Source organism: Myripristis murdjan, chromosome 4, assembly GCF_902150065.1.
Source record: "Myripristis murdjan chromosome 4, fMyrMur1.1, whole genome shotgun sequence".
Taxonomy (NCBI): Eukaryota; Metazoa; Chordata; class Actinopteri; order Holocentriformes; family Holocentridae; genus Myripristis; species Myripristis murdjan.
Window position 1 is genome coordinate 26861120 of NC_043983.1, and position 21671 is coordinate 26882790.

At 42.1% G+C, this 21671-nt stretch overlaps 1 protein-coding gene across 1 annotated transcript; it reads left to right on the plus strand.

The window, feature by feature from the left end:
• The first annotated feature begins 3160 nt into the window (after positions 1-3160).
• meltf (melanotransferrin) lies at positions 3161-21269 on the plus strand. Its single transcript, XM_030049765.1, has 16 exons — positions 3161-3324; positions 4350-4554; positions 7449-7548; positions 9529-9714; positions 10973-11123; positions 12172-12239; positions 12687-12871; positions 14279-14444; positions 14574-14725; positions 14990-15086; positions 15244-15438; positions 16053-16206; positions 16666-16733; positions 17202-17389; positions 17775-17967; positions 18671-21269. The coding sequence occupies exons 1-16, from the start codon at positions 3161-3163 to the stop codon at positions 18736-18738; spliced, it is 2340 nt and encodes a 779-aa protein (XP_029905625.1). The 3' UTR covers positions 18739-21269.
• Positions 21270-21671: the final 402 nt, after the last annotated feature.

Here is a 21671-nt window from a genome sequence, read left to right on the forward strand (position 1 = left end):
CAGTGATTGTAGTAAAGGTGGGGTCCGGACAGACACCATGTGACTGCCTTGGGTGATGTGGAGCAGAGGGTGAGGCGAGGGGCGAGAGACATGGGCGGCCGGCCTGTGAGCTCTGTCCTTCAGGCTCATCCACACGTTCTTGTTTAGGTTTGCCATCTCAAGGGCGTGACGTAGGTTGGCACCGAGCGGTCTGGATCCAGCGAGGTCTCAGAGCCAGTTTTCCTTCGCAGAATATCAAAAGACCCAGCGTTTATAACAGTGTTGTTATTACAGGGGTGAGTAGAGAGGATAACAACAACAGGTCCGTGAGCTACCTGACAGATGTTTCAGGCGGAGTTAGATTTTCAGTCTTAGCCATTCTGAAGTGTTTGGTTATAGCGTCCCTGATAAGAAGAGGGTCTGGCTCATCAGGTGCGGAGTTGGCACATTTAATTCTACCCCTTCGCTTAACAGTGGTTTTGGGGTTATTATTATTTTTATTATTATTATTATTATTATTATTATCATTTTATTTTTTACATTTTTTTCTGTTAGCCTTGATGCTGGTAGTTTTACTGGCTTCCCTTGGTTCAACATGGTTCATATTATCAGACATCTCATTCTGGGTCAGTGGATCGTACCTGTTGTGTCAGATCAAGTAACTGGCTGGGGTTGATGCTTGCAGTCTAGCACCAATGTTGTGCCAGTCCGAAGTGTCACCAGGGCAGACTGGTCTGGGAGCCTCTGCAGCGAGGGCAGTGGTGTGAGGACACATCCAAAGGAGTGTGTCGGCTGAGTCCATGCCAGGAGGCTCTGCACTGGATGTCATCGCTTGGATAAAAACCTGTGTCACTCATTTGGTGGCTCAACACCTTGCACAGTAGCTGCTACAGAGTCAATGCTACAACTGCTCTCTCTCGCTGTAAATGATGCAGTGTTTCAGATTCTGTGCATTTGAAATTTTGTGAATTTGAGCCATTCTAGGAGACATTAATTTATGCCAGATCTTCCTATAGGCTACCTTCAGTTCAGTGTGCGGATCACTTTGTCAGACATAACAAAAAACAACAACAGATAGAGACAGGCAAAAGAAACCAAAACACACCAAGCATTCACTCAAATATACCATGAATGAATGAATGAATGAATTTATTTTCGTGTCTGGACATTTAAATGACCCATCCCTCATGGGATTATACAGACACATTAATTACAACAAAACATGACATTCTGGCATGTAAACCACCTTCATCTGATAGCACAATAATATACATAAACAAAATAATCCAAAGATAAACATAAACCTCCCGCAAATAAATAACACTTCAGTAAATATCCCACAATAGGAAACAACAGAATACCCAAATATACAGACCTACACCCACACCGCCCCCCAATGCACAGGTCCAGAATAAGATACCAGTTAATACCAGCCATTAATTATCAGATTATTGATCCAATTCATGAAATAATAATCCACAGTCCATACCACAAAAAAAATAAATACAATTTGAGGAATTTATCTATTGTAAGTTATTTTCCTCCTTCTATCCCAAGCTTTGGATAAAAATTCAGAAAAGGCAAAAACATGTTCAAAAAGGTATTCAATTAAAGCTCCGTCCTCCATAAAGACATTTTCTGTACTATGAATGCTGAAATGAGTGAAACACACTCATAGAGCAGGCAGGCAGGTGTCGCGGGGTCAGAGGTCATGACATAAACCGATGTACGCTGTGTGTAGCCTATGATGGTGTGTTAATGTTGCCCACATCACGTAAAATCTCAATGTCTGGGGGTAATTTTGGCCCTGTCTCCCTCTCTTCACTGTTTCAAGTCTTTATTATAACATAGTTGAAATTTCTGAAATATTACCGCTACATGTACTCCATTATTTTTATCTCCCATATCTTCCGGCGCTGATGGTTGTGTTCTTGCTGTTTTGGCCCCCGACCAGGAAATGACTATGAGGGAACATTTCCAGCAATTAGAGTTATGTTTATGGTTAGGCTGGCTTCCTGTGTTTCACCAAATGGCTGCAGGAATGTTTTTATGAACCGGTTATCATGTCCGTCTCGTTAACACCACACACTGCATGCTGATGGGCCTGGTTGGCGGTAAGCTGGACTTGTGGCATTAGCATTAGTAGTAAATGAACTTTGTACTGATGTCTCATCAGAAACGAAGGAAGGAAGTTTGAGTACCAGGAGCTGTAAAGCTGCTCTATCTCCAGAAACAATAATCTTTTGACAACAATCGATAGGCCATAAATTTTTTTTTTAAAAAAAAGAGTGTCAGTGCATTGTGCCTTTTTTTGTTTGTGAGATTCCTTCATAGTGGTAAGGTTGGAGGAAAAGTCTGTTTTGGAGGAATTATTTTTGATTGAAATTAAATTTAAATAAATAAATAAATAAATAAAATCTAGTGGAGGATGAGATTTGAACCTGGATATCCCGCATCATGTCTGGTATGGCAAGTCTCTGCTGGAGGAAGTCAGGTTTTTGTGTTGCATAGCTCCAACTGAGATGCACTCAAAAAAAACACAACAACATGTAGTCACATAATCTGGGTTCAAATCTTGTTTTCCTTCAAACAAGTGAAAAAAATCTGCCATTGGGATGAGAGAATCCCACGTTTTTCACATGCTAATCAACTTGTGTCCAGGAGTTTCTTGAATCAAGTGTCATTTTCTTGATTCTAGTGGGCTGATCCACATTATTGTGCCTTGTTTCAGGATATTTATACTTTTTTCTAGAAATATTCCTGAAACAAGTGACACGACATTGGGAACAAGTGGGATTATCTCATCCCACTGGAATTAAGAAAACTATTTTTTTTATGTATTTATTAATTTTACTGGTTATATAACAGGACTTTTTAAACACTGAATATGAGACTAAATGACTTGATAAGAAGAAAATTTTGGAGATTAACTTGCAGTGGCCACCACTGGTGACAGAGAGCCTTTGATAAAGAGCACACTGGGGACGACTGACCTGACCACCATCCTTGTTCAATGAAAACACACTGATAATTAGATGAAAGGTGAAAGTGAGCGATGAAAAAAGCTCAACAGATTCCTTGTGTCCATGGCGGCAGCTTCAGAGGCCAGAGCGGTGAGTCAGTCAGTCACCTCAGTTTATTTACAGGCTGATGCTTTCCAACGGTCTGTCCACTGGCCTGCATGCCAGCCTTCCCTCCTGCCAGTGGAAAAGCACCCTGTGAGAAGAGGAGAGCGGAGGGAGAGGAGGGAGAGGAAGGCAGAGGTGGGGTCCTGACAATAAAAGGCCTCTCTGTCCAGGTTTTGGACGTGCGCCAGGCAGTGCTGGCAGAGACGTGTCACGCCAGGTATACAGGGGAGAAAACTCTACTACACTCCGCAAAGAGCCTCGAGTGCTGCAGCTACATGTGTTGGGAGTCTGGTGATTCATGAACTGCATGAACTGTGAGTGACTGGGCCTTGAACTGCTGAAAATACAGCTCTGTGCCGAGGCGTGGCCTTCAGCAGGACTTTTGCAGTGAGGAGTTGGACTTTGACTCAGCCAGAAGTCACTCTATAAAGCAGCGGAGAGGAGACAGGAGGCTATTTCATCCATCGAAAGGGGTGAAAAAAACAGGAGAGAGAGAGAGAGAGAGAAGCAATGGCCATGTGGACGATACTGGGATCTCTACTATTAATACTACACACTGGTGAGGAACTGCGTTTTTATACCGTCATAGTGTTTACCTCTCCACAGAGTGGCACAGTGCTATTGTTGTTTGTTGTTTGTTTTTTAAATTGAGGTGTTTCTTACGTTTCACTCCAAAGTGTCTAATTACTTGAATATTGAATGCTGTTTATAATGTTCCAGTATAAATTAGCAGTTTAAGTGAAGCATTTTTTAAGGATTTTTTTTTTGAAGAAGAAGAAGAGTTACCATGGAGGATTTGTTACATATTTGACTTAGACTGTCTCTTCTCTTTTTTTTTTCCTCATGTAAAAGCACTTAAGATTTACTCAAATATTTATTAAATGTTTGGCCATGTAAAATCAATTCAACAAAATGTCTTATTTCAGTAGCTGTGGTGGAGCAACAACGCCTTTCCTGGAAATGGGCATTAGCAACTGGAACAAAGTCAATGTATATAATAGTTGACTATTACTGTTACTACTACTATTATTTATTATTTTATTGATTCTCTTCTCATTGCACTTCTTGGGCTCCATAATATTTCTTGTTTATTGAATATTTTCTATAGAGGTAGAGAGTGCAGTGCAAATGGTGAAAGTTAGTAATGTTTGAGGAATATGAGGTCATGTGATGTTTTCACTCCCTTGTCTGCTCATAACTTGACTCATTTACTGGAATACTTGGACCATCTCTCTCTCTCTCTCTCTCTCTCTCTCTCTCTCTCTCTCTCTCTCTCACTCTCTCACTCTCAGTCTCTGGGCAGAGCACTATCAGATGGTGCACCATCTCAGAGCAGGAGCAGAAGAAATGCCAGGACATGTCTAAGGCTCTGTCTGCGGTCTCCATCCGTCCGTCTCTCAGCTGCGTCAACTCAGTCAACGTTGAGGCTTGTGTTGAGAGGCTGCAGGTCAGATTTGGAGACTTGGACTCTTATTCTGAATGGATCTTAAACTTTGTACAACATGACAGCTGGGCGTTAGAGCTACTCATGATCAAAGGCATTTTTTTGTTTGTTTGTTTTTAAACCTGCACAAAGTCACAGAAAGTTGATCATGTGCAGTGTCACAATTTCCGCTAATGCCTTTTTTTTTTTTTTTTTTTCATCATAAATGATCCCATTATTGCCTCATTTATGTACAGTGTTGGTGTAGAGAAGAGAAATACTCCAAGCAGGATCATCCAATTCAAAGGCAATGTAGAGTATGGTGAAATGAAATAGGGCCTGGACACTGAGACACCAATGAGACACCACCTTCAGCTAAATTCCTGAATCACTTCCTCAATAATAATAATACTAGTAATAATAATAAACTTCATTTCTATTGCGCAGAGTCACAAAGTGAATAAACAGAAAAAAAAAAACAAGTCATAAAAAAGTGGGGACAACTGTAAAATGAAGGAAGGAGAGTGGAGATAAAGATAAGAAAAGTAGTTTAAAATAAAAAAAAGTAACCCAAAAATAAATAAATAAATAAATAAATAAAGTCAATTAGTAAAAGCCAGTTAATTTGAGAGAGGATAATGGATTATATTATATCAGGTATATAGGTTGCTCCAAAAAGGCCGGTCATGTGCAGGTACGTGTGCATGCTGAATACAATTTGTAAAAGAAAATAATAAAGAAACGGTAAAATGATTCAATAAGCACTTCTGCATAAAGGTGACCCAAATAAATCACCCCTAAAGGGCTACCAGAGCACTTATGGACTTTTTAAATAATAGATAAGATAACAGGACAATAATTAATAAACCACTTATGATAAACAGTATCACTGGACTTAATACATGATGCATTTATCAGTGAGCACAAAGCGCACAGAGTTCACACATGCAGCATCCCAAGGCCTTCACTGTCCTGTTTACCAAGACATTTATTTTGTGCTGACTTTTAAAAATCGTATTTTCTTGAATCAAGCAGAAAATCTGTCGGTAGAATGAGGCATATTTGCTAATCCATAATACAAAATAATTTGCTTCAAGAAAAAGTGATTTCCTTGATAACGATGGGCAAGTTCAGTGCTGCATAACCACATTTTTAATGATAATTATTTGCATTATTATATCAATAACAGATTCAAAGAAGGTGCGGTCCCTTCTAATGGTCCACTGTGACTTTCTATACTTATTTTTGTCACCGACAGACACAAATTAGTGCTTTGTTTAACTGCCTTTGCTACTTGCGCTCACTGGGTAAAAGTGTCACTGAAGACAGGGAGCATCATTACAGCACTCACACACACAGCCTGGGCCAATCTGATAAGCATGAGAACGTGATAAAAAAAACTGTGGAGCTGACTAGTTTGTAACCATTCTTGCCAGCTAATGGCAACATAATGGCCTGAATAAATTTATTTAAAAAAAAATGTCAACCACTTCAGGCTTTTAGGAAGACTTTGACTGGTAGAACTTGCCTGAAATTTCCTGAAAAGACCTCGGTATACCAGAGACATTAATGCCCCTTTTCCACTAGTACCTACTCAGCTCGACTCGGCTCGACTCTACTCGGTTTAAGAGCTTTTCCATTAGGTCGTAGTACCTGCTAGCAGGTCCCATTTAGCACCTACTCAGCCGGGGTTCCAAGCGAGCTGAGTCTAGCTGAGTCGAGCTGAAAATGTGACGTGAACGCGGTGCAGGCAACTGATTGGACAGGGAGTGACGAGAGCGACTCCCACACGAAAACAAAACCCGACATTTAAAAAAAAAAAAAAAAAGACGGCAACAGTGGCCGTGCGCATTGATCGTCAGTGAAGTTGTCAAAGTCGGAAAATGGCAAGCACACCGCTACCGCGGTCAAATAAAGACGTGGAGACTTTTCTGAGCTTTGTGGCGGCCCAAAGAATCCAGAGGGAGCTGGACGGTGCGCCGGCGACTCCACCCACGGCGCGGTGCTACTCAATTGTAATGGAAAACCACCTAAACCGTGTCGAGGCGAGTAGAGTCGAGCCGAGTCGAGCCGAGTAGATACTAATGGAAAAGGGCCATAAGAGTGGCACCAACTGTTCCCAAAACACTGACAGCTGCAGTGTACAGTTTCAGACTTTACACAGGGTTTTGCTTTAATTTTTTTTTTTTTTTTTTTTTTTTTTTTTTTTTTTTTTGCTTTAATTTTTGTTTTCAGTTCAGTTTATCATTTAAAAATGTTTAGTAGTAGTTGATTGTCAGGGGCAAGATTACAGAAGTTCAGAATCCAAACCCACCAGTTTGTGATTCATAGTCTCAGTAAACATCAGCACCAGCATCTCCTCACGCTGCTTGTGTTGTGACTTACGACATTTTCTGTATATATTTTTATGTTTATTTTAGTTAATTTTGTATGTACACATTATTATTTCTGTTTTAGTTTTTAGTTTAGTTTTAGTTCCAGGGAGTAAAAACAAAATGACTGCAGGCTACTGTATGTATGTGTGCATATATTCCAAACCAGTCCAAACTGGTTTCTTTTTTCTGTAAACATATCCATCAATCAACCTGATCACTTGGCTTATATTTTGGTGGGATCAAAAAAACTTCTTCAACTCCCACAACTCTACTGTACAATACTGCCTGCTTCTCTGCCAACTACACCACATTACTCTGTGCTTCATTTTCTAAAGAACAGACCTGAAGGCTTTGTCCCTGAGCCTTGTGTCCCAAAGGGCTTTGCGTTGTAAATCATTAAGACCCCAGTGGTTGTCCTGCAAGTTAATAATTTGTCCATAAGAGGCTGTTAACATCGTTCTCTGAGGAAGAGAGGCAGCATCTTATCCCAGAGTTGTGGCAAAGAGACTAACTTTAAAATGACTGTGTGCTGCGTGTCTCCAGAGGAATGAAGCAGACGCCTTGTCCATGTTCAGCAGCGACATCTATGCGCAGGGGAAGACCGCTTCCTTCAAGATGGCAGCTGGGGAGTCAAACGCTGAGGGTAAGAATAAATAAATAAACAGGGAAGGGGCCATGATGTCATCACCTGGTGCTGGGAGATGATGTTTTCCAGCATCAGGGAAACAGAGCAGAAAGAACAACCAGGTGGTGACATGAAGGTTGGAGAAACCAGAGTGGGAGAGGTGAGGATGTATGTGTTACACCCGCAGGGCCCCTGAGCAAGGCACTGCATGCTCAGCTGTCCTGATGGAATAAAGCATACGGTCTCCTTATGTATTGATAAGGAAGGGACTGCTGGTTCTACTGTTATCCACCACCGAGGGAAACCAAGTGCTCTGGGTCACATCACAGCAAATGTAATGGGACAGTCTTATCTAACAGACCTGCAGAGAGAGAGAGAGAGAGAAAGAGAGAGAGAGAGAGAGAGAGAGTACACTGATCTTGGCCAAGTCGTAAAATCTTGTTTTTTCTCAAAACACGTGAAACAATGAAACAATCTGAGATAATCCCACTCGCTTCCAATGCAGTTTCACTTGTTTCATTTTTTTTTCTGGGGATGAGAAAAAATATGTTGAAAGACGGCACATCAGCCCCAACTATCAAGAAAATGACACATGAGTCGAGCAAACAGTTGAATTAGCTTTGAAAACAAGTAGGGTTTTCACATCTCAGTGGCAGATTTTTTCACTTATTTTAAGCAAAAATGGATTTTAATACAGAATATGAGAGTAAATGACTTTTTTATGGAGATTTGTTGCAGTTTGATACATGATGAAACACAGGAGGCATGCGGAAGCAGGTATACAAGAGTTATAGAAACATTATTGAAACAGTTTTGTTGCTGCACCGTCACTGAAATGACTAATGAAATCTAATCTGGCCAAGACAAAACAAAACTTTGATGCCTTGTCTGACTGTTTTTTTTCACAATCTATTGAAACTTCTGCATTTCTGCCAGTGAATATATATATAACAACTTATCATTGTGACCATCAACCAATTGATACCGTATATCATCCTCTAACCTTGGCCGTCGTCCCACATCTGACAGAATCGACATGATTGGCAGCAGTTCTCTTGTTTATCAGTACAGATAACAAAGCATTTAAAATGTACTGCTCTGTCACATTACACACATGACCAGCTTGGCAAATGAGTTGACCGTGTTTTGTGATCAGCCTGACAAGCTGACAGCATTTGGAGTGACATTAGATAACCAATCACGGATCAGCTGGTTGATTTTATGCCAGTGTCAGCTGGTTATGATGCTTTGTTATTATCTGCAGCGTGGTTAGGTCGCTTCCCTTCTTGTCTTGTTTGGTTGAACCTAAATGTGTGTTTCCAGGAGTTTACTTGATTTTTTTCACCCTTGATGTTTGATGTGATATCATAAATTTTAACCCCTTATTTGACCAAACAGTCCCCATCCTGGCTCCTCAACCCTAAACATCAAACAGTATGTTGCTGTTGCTTATATTTTTGTGACTACCGTGGCAAAAGTCTGGGAATTTTCTAATTTGGAAACTGTTCATGGGAATTAACGGGAATATATGGTAATTAATGGGAATTAATGGGAATAAACTTGAACGGGACTTAAATGTAGTTGGAAAAAAAAAACAAAAACATCTTGCCGCATAATCTTGGTTAAAACAACCAGATTTAATGCAAGTTCATTTGAATTTCACACAGTTTCACACAGATCACTTCTGTGTGAAACATTAGACCTAAAAAGGTCGAGGAAAAATGCATAAAAATGCAGAAACCAGAGGCTTGAGAAGCTTGAGAGAAAATGCTTCGGGGCATAGGGAATATGTTTATTTTATTCAACATTAAATTTTTAACATTTAATTTTCTAATATGTCAGTGTCTTAGAGATTACAGTGTGGTATATAACTTGCTGATATCTGCACAGTAAAAAAAGATTGCAATAAAAAAAATTTTTAAAAAACAACGTAATATGTTGCTGCTGAATACCTGCAGACCCCACGCTGCTCTAACACCTGCCTGGCTCCTGCCTCAGGTCTAGGAACCACCTACTATGCAGTCGCTGTGGTGAAGAAGTCGAAACCCAACATCAACATCAACAACCTGGCCGGGAGAAACAGCTGCCACACAGGGAAAGGCAGAACAGCCGGCTGGAACATGCCTCTGGGATACTTCATCGACCAGGGTTTCATGTCTGTCATGGGCTGCGACATCCCAAGAGGTAGGAAACATGTCTGCAGATACATGTAGAGACATATGTGCATATAGATACGCATACAAATACATGTACTGTGTGCAGATAAACGTCATACTAGGGATATCACAGGAGTCGATAGGTAGACATTTTGAAAATTATACCAGAATTATACCAATATTATTTTAGTACCTCGAAATCAATCTGAACCGGTCAAACTGGACTTTATCCAGCTTTTCAAAGTCCAACACTTGAATGGATTGTATCAGGATGATGAACGCTCCAGACTGCTGACTTAAAAGTGCTGCTACTCATGTGTAAATCAGTTAATGGTTTTGTACCATTAACTGAAATATACATATTTTGGACCAAAAGACTTCCCCAGACTGAGACAAGACGTTCGATACCGTTTTCACCTCCGAACGTCCAGTGGTTTGGTTCTGCTTTTGTGTTAGCTTAGCTTAAAGACTTGAAGTCTATGGGAGTCATTAGCCTAGCTCCATCAAAGTAAAAAAAATAAACCTTACAGCAACTCTGAAGTTGTCTTATTTACACAGTGCATCATGTATATTTGAAACACACATCATGGAATTAAGAAAAAAAAAACGAGTGCATAATAAAGATGCTCCAGTTTTCTTGTGGTGTTTGATTAATTTATCATGTAATGCACTACTATTTGTTTGTATATGTTCTTATTCTGATTTGATAGGACAGCAAAAACGGAAATCCCATCCAGAAAGCATTCCTTTATCTAAAAAAACTTGTTTAACATGAACAAGGAAACACAAACTTGATGTGCTTCAAGTATTTTCTGTGCAACGTCGGCCTGCAGCCTCCAAGTAGAAAACAAGACATCGCGACAAAATACAAGGTAGTGCAGGTTAGAGGAGCTGTATGAAATGTCCTGCAAATACAGTGGAGTGCTTAAACACAACAGTGTGCCTTTGCACTCCTGTAAGCATGACAGAAAATTTAAGCATTTCAAATATTCAGCCAGGTCAAGTCTATTTGTATAGCACACTTTCCACACAAAGGCAATTCAGAGTGCCTCACACACAAAGGCTGAAAGCAAAGAAACATTATTGAATCACATATTTGACACATATTTGAAACACCTGAAGTATCAGTTGTGATTACAGGAAGCAAATAAGACTGAGAGCATAATCCATCATAATCTACCACATAGCATTGTATTTATTTTTTTGTTGTAGCAGGACAGTTTAAACAGTTCCTTGCATTTGAAACATGTGTGTGTGTGTGTGTGTGTGTGTGTGTGTGAGATCAGGTGTGGCAGATTTCTTCAAGGCGAGCTGCATTCCTGGAGCCCAGGATGACCCCCCCTCTCTGTGTGAGCTGTGCCACGGAAACGACAATGGAACTCACAAATGTGAAAAGAGCGCCAACGAGAGATATTTCGCCTACGAGGGAGCTTTCAGGTAACACACACACACGTTCATACTCCCTCACATACATGCACACACACATTTATACATGTGGCGCGGCCGTTGTCGTCATGCAAACCCCAGGTCCCCGTCAAACGCTGGATCGTTTCCAGGATCAGTTCCAGTGTTTGCAGTTCAGTGTTACAGTCGTGGATATTACAACTGGGCTGTAAATGCATTTTTTATTTTTGGTGTGGCAGGCTGAGCAAAGGCCAGCAGCTCAATTGATTTTGTGTTAATAATTTTCTAGCTATATGAGCAATTTCCCACATGTGAGGTGCCACTGTGGCTAAATGAGTGGAATGGAGACACTGGACTCTTTTTAACGCTGAACACACAAAGGCTGTTTCTGTTTATTTATGTGACCTGGGAATTCAGACAGTCGCAAAAGCAGTATGAAGGATTGGTGATACTGACCCCAGGGAATTTCCTGTGTGTTTTTTTTTTAAATATCTTAACCACAGTTTCTGTCTCATTGTCGCTCCCGTGGCGGGGCGAGAGCGTTATTGATTCAGTTTCCACAACCGGATTTTTTTTTTTTTTCTGCTGCAGTGCCGCTGAACAGCTTCACTGAATCAGTTCAAAGTATTTCATAGAATTTATAATCAGCACATCGATTTAATCGGTGAATTGTTACACCTCCGACGACCTCCAGTTACCTGTAAAAAAGAAATTAACATCACTGCCGAGAGTGGCGTTCTCCACCCGCCTCTACCTTTGAATTTTGAGCTTTTATCAGGTTTATCAGATTGTTTTACAGCAGAAAACAGAACAGGCTTCGCAGCACTGCTCACAAAGTTTCTTGCTGTATGGTATGGTGATGAAAAAAAAAAGAAACAAATGCAAGCAGACACCAGGAGTCAGAAGTAGCAGCATCCCCTGAACAGGAGGCCGTGGGGTTTGGGAGTCTTATGTGGTCTGAATTTCGGGTAAAACTAACACACCACTGATGTGAGATGCTACAAGTGTCACCTTTAATTTTCAACCAAGGCAGGAGCACGTCTTTTTTAAACTCACTCTGCTCGCTGCTCTGTCTCTCCAGGTGTCTGGTCGAGGATGCAGGAGAGGTGGCCTTCATCAAGCACACAACCGTCCCGGACTTCACGGATGGTAAGTAGCCACTTAGTCAGCACTTCATCAGCCGTCTTATCAGCTCGTCAATTAGACAGCGACTTCCCCACTGCAACTCACTTACAAACTCCAAAGAAGACTCAGAAATACATAGAGGGACAGTGACATCAGCAGTATTCATTAGCTCCATCAGCATCATTTGTGTGATTGATCTTTGCACTCTGGTCAGTCAGAGTGTTTAAGGTGCACTATGCAAAAGTGAGGATCGGTTGAAGTGAGCGCTGATTCACCTCAGCTCAACCAGAACTTAAACATGTGATGGAGGAGTAAGTCAGGCTGACCCTGAGAGGCATAGACAGTCTTTCATGTGCATCCCACATTTTTTTGTCAACTGAATCTAAATACTCGTCGCTTCAGTTGATCCTCAACATTTTGTGTAGTCCAGGTTCGTAAGTCAGTATGTCATTTAGGTGATTTCTTCTCCAGGTAAAGGTCCCGCATGGGCATCAGGGCTGCAGTCATCAGACTACGAGTTGCTGTGCCGTGATGGGAACAGAGCTCCTATAAGTGCCTGGAATCGATGCCATTTGGTCCGCATCCCAGCCCGTGGCATCGTGGTCCGCAACGGCATCGAGCCCTCAGTGGTCAGCAACATGCTGCAGGAGGGGCTGGTACGTCCAAACTGCACTCAGACTTCACCACAGCTGCCAACTCGGTGACTTTGTTGCCATGTTTAGCAGGTTTCCAGAACCCCTTGGTGATTTGATTCATCAAAAGCGACTAGCGGCAAATCTTGTGACTTTATCTGATCCTTCTGTGTTCTTACACTAATACAATATAGTGACAATGTGATGTTATAACACATTTAACACATAACAGTTTCCACACTTCATGCCCCCGTCTCCAGTGCACAAGCAGCAGCGACATGCATCAAAATGAACTCTGATGCTCCAGTCACTGTGTCACAGTATTTAGCAGGGGTCCATTTCACAAAGGTTTAGTGAAAACTCTGAGTCTGTTAACCCTGAAATGAGGGAAACTCTGAGTTTTCCGTTTCACAAAGGGAGGTCACTCAAAGCAGAGAAAGAGGGGTAACTCTAGCCTGTTTCACAGAGGGAGGGAACTTAAGGTCTCGGTCAGTTACCGCAGTAACAGACTCCATGAAACTAACCTGGTCGGGACCAGGTTTTTCTCATGAAACCTCGAGTTTCTCTCTATGTCCGTCCGCCCTCTTTCAGCCACACACAGCATTTAACTTCCTCATTCATTCAGTCAGCAGGCGAGTTTTAGCGTGGCATATTAATTCTGCCGTCTGTTATTTAAAAAATATATAATTAAAAAACAGTCAGTAGGCCTTTATTAGAAGTCCATTAGCAGTTAGGTGGCGACATTTTTTCACGAACATGGCATGTCCTTTCGATAACGATCCCGTGGATGAAGGTGCCGTGTTACTGTGCAGAGAATTAAATATTCTTCGGGAGATGGTTATAAGACTGCGCATGAGATTATGCCGAGGTCTTACCTGTTTGAACAATGTTTTTATATTTCATCTTAAGCTGCTGCCAAGTGCTCTTCTCCCCTGCGGGATTGCACCTAAATGAAATAAATTAATAGGCTACCATTCAAGCAGTTTCCCCCTGTAATATTATTGTGATTGCATCGGACTACATTTAAACTTACGCACTGACCCGAGCAGCAGTGTTCTCCCACACCGTCTCCCCCTCCTTAGCTGCTGCAGCGGTGTTGCACTTTAAAAAAAAAAAAAAAAAAAACATGTTCAAACTCGCTGTATGAATGCATTAAGATTTCCAATTCAGCTGGGGTGAAAAACGCAGCCCGACGCTTCCCCGTTGCCATGTTGACTCGTCAGATCGGGGCTCCATTCTGGAACTGAAAACTAAGAGTTTCCTATCTCAGAGTAGATCAACTCAGAGTTCGGGGTAAGACTCAGAGTTTGTTGAACCTGCTTCATGAAACGGACCCCTGTTTTACAGGCTAATTTGCTAAACTGACAGCTGAGTCTAGTTTCCAGACCGAGGCCTGGCGTGCGACTGAATTCCTGTACTTCCTGTGTGCAGAGGAAGGCAGACTTTGGATTCTTCAGCTCAACGGGGTACGGCGGTGGAACTGTGCTCTTCTCTGAGTCGTCCACTCAGTTCCTGGCAGCAGAGTCGGCGGACCCCAAGGTGTGGATGGGCACTGACTATTACAACGCCCTGCGAGCCATGGACTGCCAGCCCCAAGGTAAAGTCTGTCTGTCTGTCTGTCTGTCTGTCTGTCAACCCAACCTGTCTGACCTGCATCACTTATCCCTTCTTTCTCATTCTGCGTGTGTGTGTGTGTGTGTGTGTGTGTGTGTGTGTGCGTGTGCAGAGCTCCCGGCCTCTCTGCGGTGGTGTGTGTTGTCCAGCGGAGAGCAGCTCAAGTGTGCCGCCATGGCCGAGGCCTTCAACTCCAAAACTCTGACTCCGACCATCCAGTGCGTCCACGGAGACTCCGTCACCGACTGCATGAAGAAAATCCAGGTAACAGCTGCCGTGCCTCATGCTGGTGGTTCCTCTGGAGAGACACATCAAAGACTAATTACAAAAAAAAACAAAAAAAAACTACCAGGCTTTTTGATAAATTTGTAGTGACTAAATTCTGATACACAAAGACGATTTCAAGGCAAAGACGAGAAAAAGTTCAAACTAAAATACGGATAAGAATCTTTACACATCCTAACTGCCTTCTCATAATCGCTGTTCTTGTGTGTGTGTGTGTGTGTGTGTGTGTGTGTGTGTGTGTAGAACAAGGAGGCTGATGCCATCACTCTGGATGGAGGATACATTTTCACAGCAGGCAAAGACTATGGCCTCATACCTGCTACTGGGGAGAGCTATACTGGTAAACACACACACACACACACACACACACACACAGGAGCATCAATACCACTTTTTCCTGTCCATCTATGAGTACTACTGAAAATAATTTCTATTAAAGAGTACAAAGGAAATATTCCAAGGACGGTTGATAGACGTGTGTGTTTCTTGCCCTCCAGATAAGCTTGATGGGTCCATCTACTACGCGGTTGCCGTGGTGAAGAAGAGCAACACTGAGATCCATAACATTGACGACCTGCGCGGCCGCCGCTCCTGTCACACCGGAGTGGGTCGCACCGCCGGCTGGAACGTTCCCGTAGCGATGCTGATCGAGAGAGGCCTGATCACCCCCAAGAACTGCCAGATACCCCAAGGTCAGTCGGTGTGTGTGTGTGTGTGTGTGTGTGAGTGTGTGTGTGAGTGAGTGTGTGTGAGAGAGAGAGAGAGTGAGAGAGCCAGCGAATGTCATGTTAACTTTTTTTTTTTTTTTTAAAGATGAAATACAAGTTTTATATATTTAAAGAAAACGATGATCCCACCACTTCTTGGTCACATAAATTAGGAGAATGAGTTTTTAAAAAATGAAAATAATGAATGAAATGATATGAAGCCTGAAAAAATGTATGAAATGTGATGTCATAGACCGTGTATTTTATTTTCATCCATTTCCAGGACTAAACAGGGGATTCGTTCTAATGTTTAGCCGTGCATCAAGTGTTTAGTCAACAGTACAATTACAGCGGCAAATAAAGGCATCTTTTCTGTAAAAATAATAATTCAGAAAATACATTTTGGCAGACAACAATCAAAGTCAAAACAATATTTTAGGAATCCAGCTGAGGGATCGTTAAAAATTATGAAATGATTTCTTTCTTTTTGTTGAATGGAGTTCAAAACGTATTTGCTGCGTTCTTGTTTCACGCAAAAGCAAAACAGATAGACTTACAGTGTTTTTGGTGTCTTGTTCTCTGTTTCCCATGGTGCCTAGCGGTGGGGGAGTTCTTCAGGCAGAGCTGCGTGCCCGGCGCCAACCAGCCCGGTTACCCCAGCAACCTGTGCAGCCTGTGTGTGGGCGACAGTGCCGGGCAGAACAGATGTGAGAAGGGAAAGGACCTGTTCGATGGATATGATGGTGCCTTCAGGTAAGATAAGATATTCCTTTATTAGTCCCACGGTGGGGAAATTTCACAGGTACCGTGAACTACAAACTCGTATTCCTGCAGGATGTGAACGCAGCGTTACTTCTCCGTCTGCTGCTGCTCTCATCAGTATTCATGACCAGGATGTGGATTAGCATGCTCTGAGTTTGGTTCCTCTGTCAAGTCGGCCATCATCGTCAAAAAAATATAGATCATGGGTTTGAATTAATGAGATGGGGAACTACAAAACAAGCTAAAGACGTTCCCAAAAGTGTCAGTACCTGTTGACTCTCCTTGACATGCAGCTGTAGTGCTTCCTCCCAAAAAGATGATGAATCGAAATATTCCTTCCTTAAAAATCTCTCTCTCTCTCTCTCTCTCTCTCTCTGTCCATCTGTCTGTCTGTCTGTCTGTCTCTCTGTCTGTCTATGTGTGTATCTGTCTGTGTGTCTGTGTGTCCAGGTGTATGGCCAAAGGTGATGGTGAGGTGGCTTTCATCAAACATTCGACTGTTTTCCAAAACACTGATGGTAAGACAGTTTTTTTTATAGATTACTGTGAATCCGGCCTAATCCCTGTTTATAAACAGGGACCAGTGATTTATGTTGTGTTTCTAGTGTTGTTTTGTTGTCCGATGTTTTTATTGTATGTCGTATTGTGTTTATGTGATTATATTTTAATTCTATGGCAAAGCAGCTGAAAGTGAATCCACTCACTTTGCTGAGAGATATTCTTAGCATGGCAACAATAATGTTTAAACAGGAAAGCTCTGGGGGTTTGATGTCAAACAAGCAAACAAACAAAAAAAATCAGAAAGGGCTTCTTCGTCAACCCTTTGCAACAAACCTAAGTGATATGTTTTGCTGTTTCAGTCTTAAATGGTGTTTCCGTGGTCGTCCCAAGAGGCTGTGCAACAGCTTGGTGACTGGCCTGAAACACTGTTACAGTAAAACTAATAAACCATCTCTTCCTCTCTGTGTCTTTAACTCTTCCTCCAGGTAACTCCACTGAGTCGTGGGCGGTGGATCTCAAGTCCGCTGACTTCCAGCTGCTCTGCTCCACGGGCAGCAGGGCCGAGGTCACCCAGTACCAACAGTGCAACCTGGCCAGGGTGCCCTCCCACGCTGTGATGGTGCGGCCCGGCACCAACATCCACGCCGTCTACGGCCTGCTGGATTACGCACAGGTACGCGTGTTTGTGTGTGTGTGTGTGTGTGTGTGTGGTTTAAAAAAGTGTCAGTTAGTTTTCAGTTGATCAGGCTAGATATAGTTACTCTAAAACCATTAATTCCACTTATGATGTTTTAAAATGAAATTATACTTGTTTTAAAAAAAATCCTAAAGTGACATTTTACAAGCAGAAATCAATTGTAAAATTCAAAGTAACCCTAATTAGATGTTGGATTGCCCTTTCTTGTGTGGATACAATCTGTTGTTGCTCTCAACCTGCAGCAAAAAAAACAGCCATTTTGATCAGTTTTGATATTCTCTCTCTCTCTCTCTCTCTCTCTCTCTCTCTCTCTCTGTCTGTCTGTGTGTGTGTGTGTGTGTGTGTGTGTGTGTCACTGTAGAGGTATTTTGGCAGTGATACAGGTTCAGGTTTTAGGATGTTCGACTCCTCACGCTTTGAAGGCTCAGATCTCATCTTCAAAGACTCCACGGTCCGCATGGTGGGCGTGGCCGACAAGAAGACCTACGAGACGTGGCTGGGACAGGGCTACATGGATGCACTGGTCAACATGCAGTGCAACTCATCTGGGGCAGGTAAACACACACACACAAATGATGCAGTTCCCGCTTGGGCCATTCAATAACAATTATGTCACTTTCCTTCAACCTATATGCTTAGCAGCACCCTCTGTAGGCCAACCAGTGTAATGACATACATCATAAACCCAAACTTTGTCAAAATCTGATCAGTGGCATCTGCGCAGTCACTTTATCAAAGAGCTCACTTGCTAAGAAGTCTTTCATGTACATTTGTCACTCTTAGTCCAGTCATTTTATGGAAAAACCAAGGACAAATTGCAAGAGAAGCAAACTCAACTGATTTTGTATCCTCAGTTTGTCCTGAGTGTATATGACCATATAATACCAAAAAACGCCCTTTTTAACACAGGGGAATGGGGTTCAAAATTTTACTTTCAGATATCACTATAAAAATTCACAAGTTGATTACACACACAAAGACAAGAAAAAAAGTCAATTACAAGTTCTTTGAATTATTCTGTTTACACATGCATATCACACATTATCTGATTTGATATGTGCTAATTGGAATAAATGCCGGAGCAGATATTTAAACAGTGAATTAAAAGGTTACTATATAACAGTGAATTAAAAGGAGGATACGAAATCAGATGAGTTTGCTTCTCTTGCAGTTTGTCCTAGGTTGACCCCAATTTTGGCCTAAAATTACTGGACTATCTTGCTTTACTCATTTTTCCTCCCTCTCTTCCTCTGACAGTGATGTCGTCTGTGTGGCTGCTGTTGGTGGCGCTGCTCAGCTCCATGGTGGCCAACATCTGGGTGTAGAGCCACAGCAGGACCCTGGAGTCCAGCCCGCCTGCCACCTGAAGGCCCCGCTCCCATCCCCTCCCCCCATCCCGTGCCTCCCACCTTCCCTCCATCTGTCCTCCTTCCCTTCCTCCACCAATTATCACACAGGAGTCATTGTGCCTTTATGCTTCCGTGTCATTGTCCAATCAGATCGTCTATTTCGTAGCCTCAGTCCAATCCGGTTGAACCAAACTACTTAACCCCCTCCTTCCCTCCCCTTGCTGTTTTTTTGATTGTCTCCAATCGACTTTGTTTTGGAGGATGGCATGTTGAAACTGCCTTTGGATTCAAATGTTGCTGGGGTTTAAACCAATGAGGCGCTCAAAGTCACTTGTAGCTATGGCAACAGAGAGACCAGACAGGTGTTTGGTCCTCAGGGGCGGGACCGCGGGACATTCAGCCAGCGAGAGTCACAGACGGAGAGGTTGTTGTTACAGAGGGTGAGCAGCCATATCAGTGCATATGCTGCCACCTGTTACAGTGTTTTAATAGGCAGTGTCCCTCTGTCTCGCCAAGGTTACACACACGGGAACACAGAGGCTGATTTTTTTAAAAGGACAATTCACCCATAATCCAAAAAAAGAGACATTGTCCCACATGCCCCTAGTGTAATCTCTCCATCCTGTGTCCAAATAGTTTCTGTGTGATTTAGCAAGCTTGCTGTTCCACTGCAACCTTCCCCTATCTCCCTTCACCCCAATACAATGTGGCTGGATGGGTATTTGTTTATGGAGCTCAAATCATGAGAAACTTACATTTACAACAGCAACAGCTCTTTCTAAAAACATTAGCATGGATAAACACCATAACCCACACATCTAAGGGGGGGTAAACTTTATTTAGGAGCTATTTCCTACCCAAAACACTTTCTTTTATCTTTCCTTTGGGATGGATTAATACAGTTTGCTTGTGTTCTTCGGCAGGATATTGTTCCCAATGATACTTTTGAGAAAAAGTGTCGCTGTTGAGATTTTCACACACAAAGTTTTGATGGTTTGAGCGCCATAAATGGATACCGATCCAGTCCCATTGTGTTGAGATGAAGGGAGACAAGGATGAGTGGCAGAGTACAGGAGAAACTACCTGGATGGAGAGATTACACTAGGGGTAACAGAGAAATCTTTGTTTGTATTTTGGTGCACTGTCCATTTAACCTCACATGAGTCACAGCTGATGTTCTCCTTGTTGCTTCACCATGAAGAAACCCTCAGCTCTGGATCAGCCTCTGTTGCTGCAAAGCTCTCCATGTTGTGCTGATTTGAGGTCAGTGACAGCTGACAGCAGCTGACCCCAGATCAGCTCTACCACACTGAAAGGCTTCTTGTTCCTGTGTTTACCTGACCTGTGAGCGCCGCTCTGCTCTGTTGCCACTGGCTCTGCTACTCTTGGTTTATGCCGTGTTTGTATTATAAGCGAATGCCATATCAGTGAATATGCACTAGTGCTGGCCTCCGTACTGAGCTGTGCTGGAGGAGAGACGTGACTGAGTGACTGTCCATTGGCTGTCTGCTTCATGTTTTCTAACCAAAAGCTGAAATCAAGACAACACTTCTAAAAATCTGCTCCCTCTCTCACTGCATGAAGAATGACACATATAATAGCATTTATGTGGTATAATTCATTGTAATATAAAGTATAATGGCGCCTGCTTGCAGCCGATATGCACTATTTTTTAAGCTTAGGTTGTATAATTTTTTTCTACTGCTAATCTGAATGTTTTGGATGGGAATGGTTCTAGCAGCAGATCGGTGTCACAGATTCAATCCCTTCTCACTCCGCTTAACGTTTGATTTTATTCATCTGGGTGTAGAAACTGAGTGAGTGACACCGACAGACAGACGGGTCAGGTGCCATCAGGTTAGAGCCAACATGGAGGAAACATCCTGTGGTCTCCGTTGGTCAGTGACTGAATGATTTAAGACAAACATAAAGACATAAAGACAGCTGGCTTTTGACAGCTGGTTGCAATTCAGTTTGTGTTTAAGTCCATTTTAAATTTAAAAAAATGAAAACTTTTGACATGTGGACACCACAAAGAAATAGCCTTTTCTATTTGTATTTTGGTTTGATTGAGAATTTATTTTGGTTCATAATTGCGCTGAATATTTTACTATTGCAGGAATTTCATCAAAAGCAATTCAACACTGTAATATACTCAAAATGAGAAATACATTCTCATATCCAGCATCTAAAGAAAATCTATCCCAGACTATCCATGAGTGACACCCTCCAGTCCAGCGCCTGTCCTGTCTGCTCTGTGCTGCTGCTTCCTGTTTAAAATGTTGTTGATTGGATGTGTATTTCCTTTATTGAGAGATTTATTTTTATATGAAGTTCAGGTGCCATATCAGTGTATATGTACTGACTCATGCTGTCAGAAACTAATGCTAATACCTTCTCCTCCTCCTGATAGAGGTTTATTTCTGTATGAAATGATAAATATGCGACTAATATTTAGTTGCCAGGCCAGTGCGTCTGCAGAAGTATAGCTTCATAAACCTGCCTACTTGAGCTCCCCGTCTGTTTCCTGTCCTTGTTCAAATAAAATAAAGACACACAACATGTTGTACGCTGTTGATCTTTTCTTATTAAATGGAGCCAGACTTTCCTCTTTCCAAAGCTTCCTCAGTAGGGACCAAAGCCTCAGAGGTGCTGGAGACCCTCTGATGATTATTCAGATTTTTCTTTTTCCTTCCTTTTTTCTTACTTGGCAGCCAAATCTGGATCTCCAAATGTGTAAGAGATAAAGTGACCAAACTTAGCAGATTGGTTGAAAATTTCTCAAACTACTCAGGCAGCAGAAATGATACCAACTGGGCCAGATCAGGATCAGAATCAGAAATACATCACATCTATACAGGCCACGGCCAGGTCCACTAGGGGAGATGCATTTGTATTTTGCATTTTGT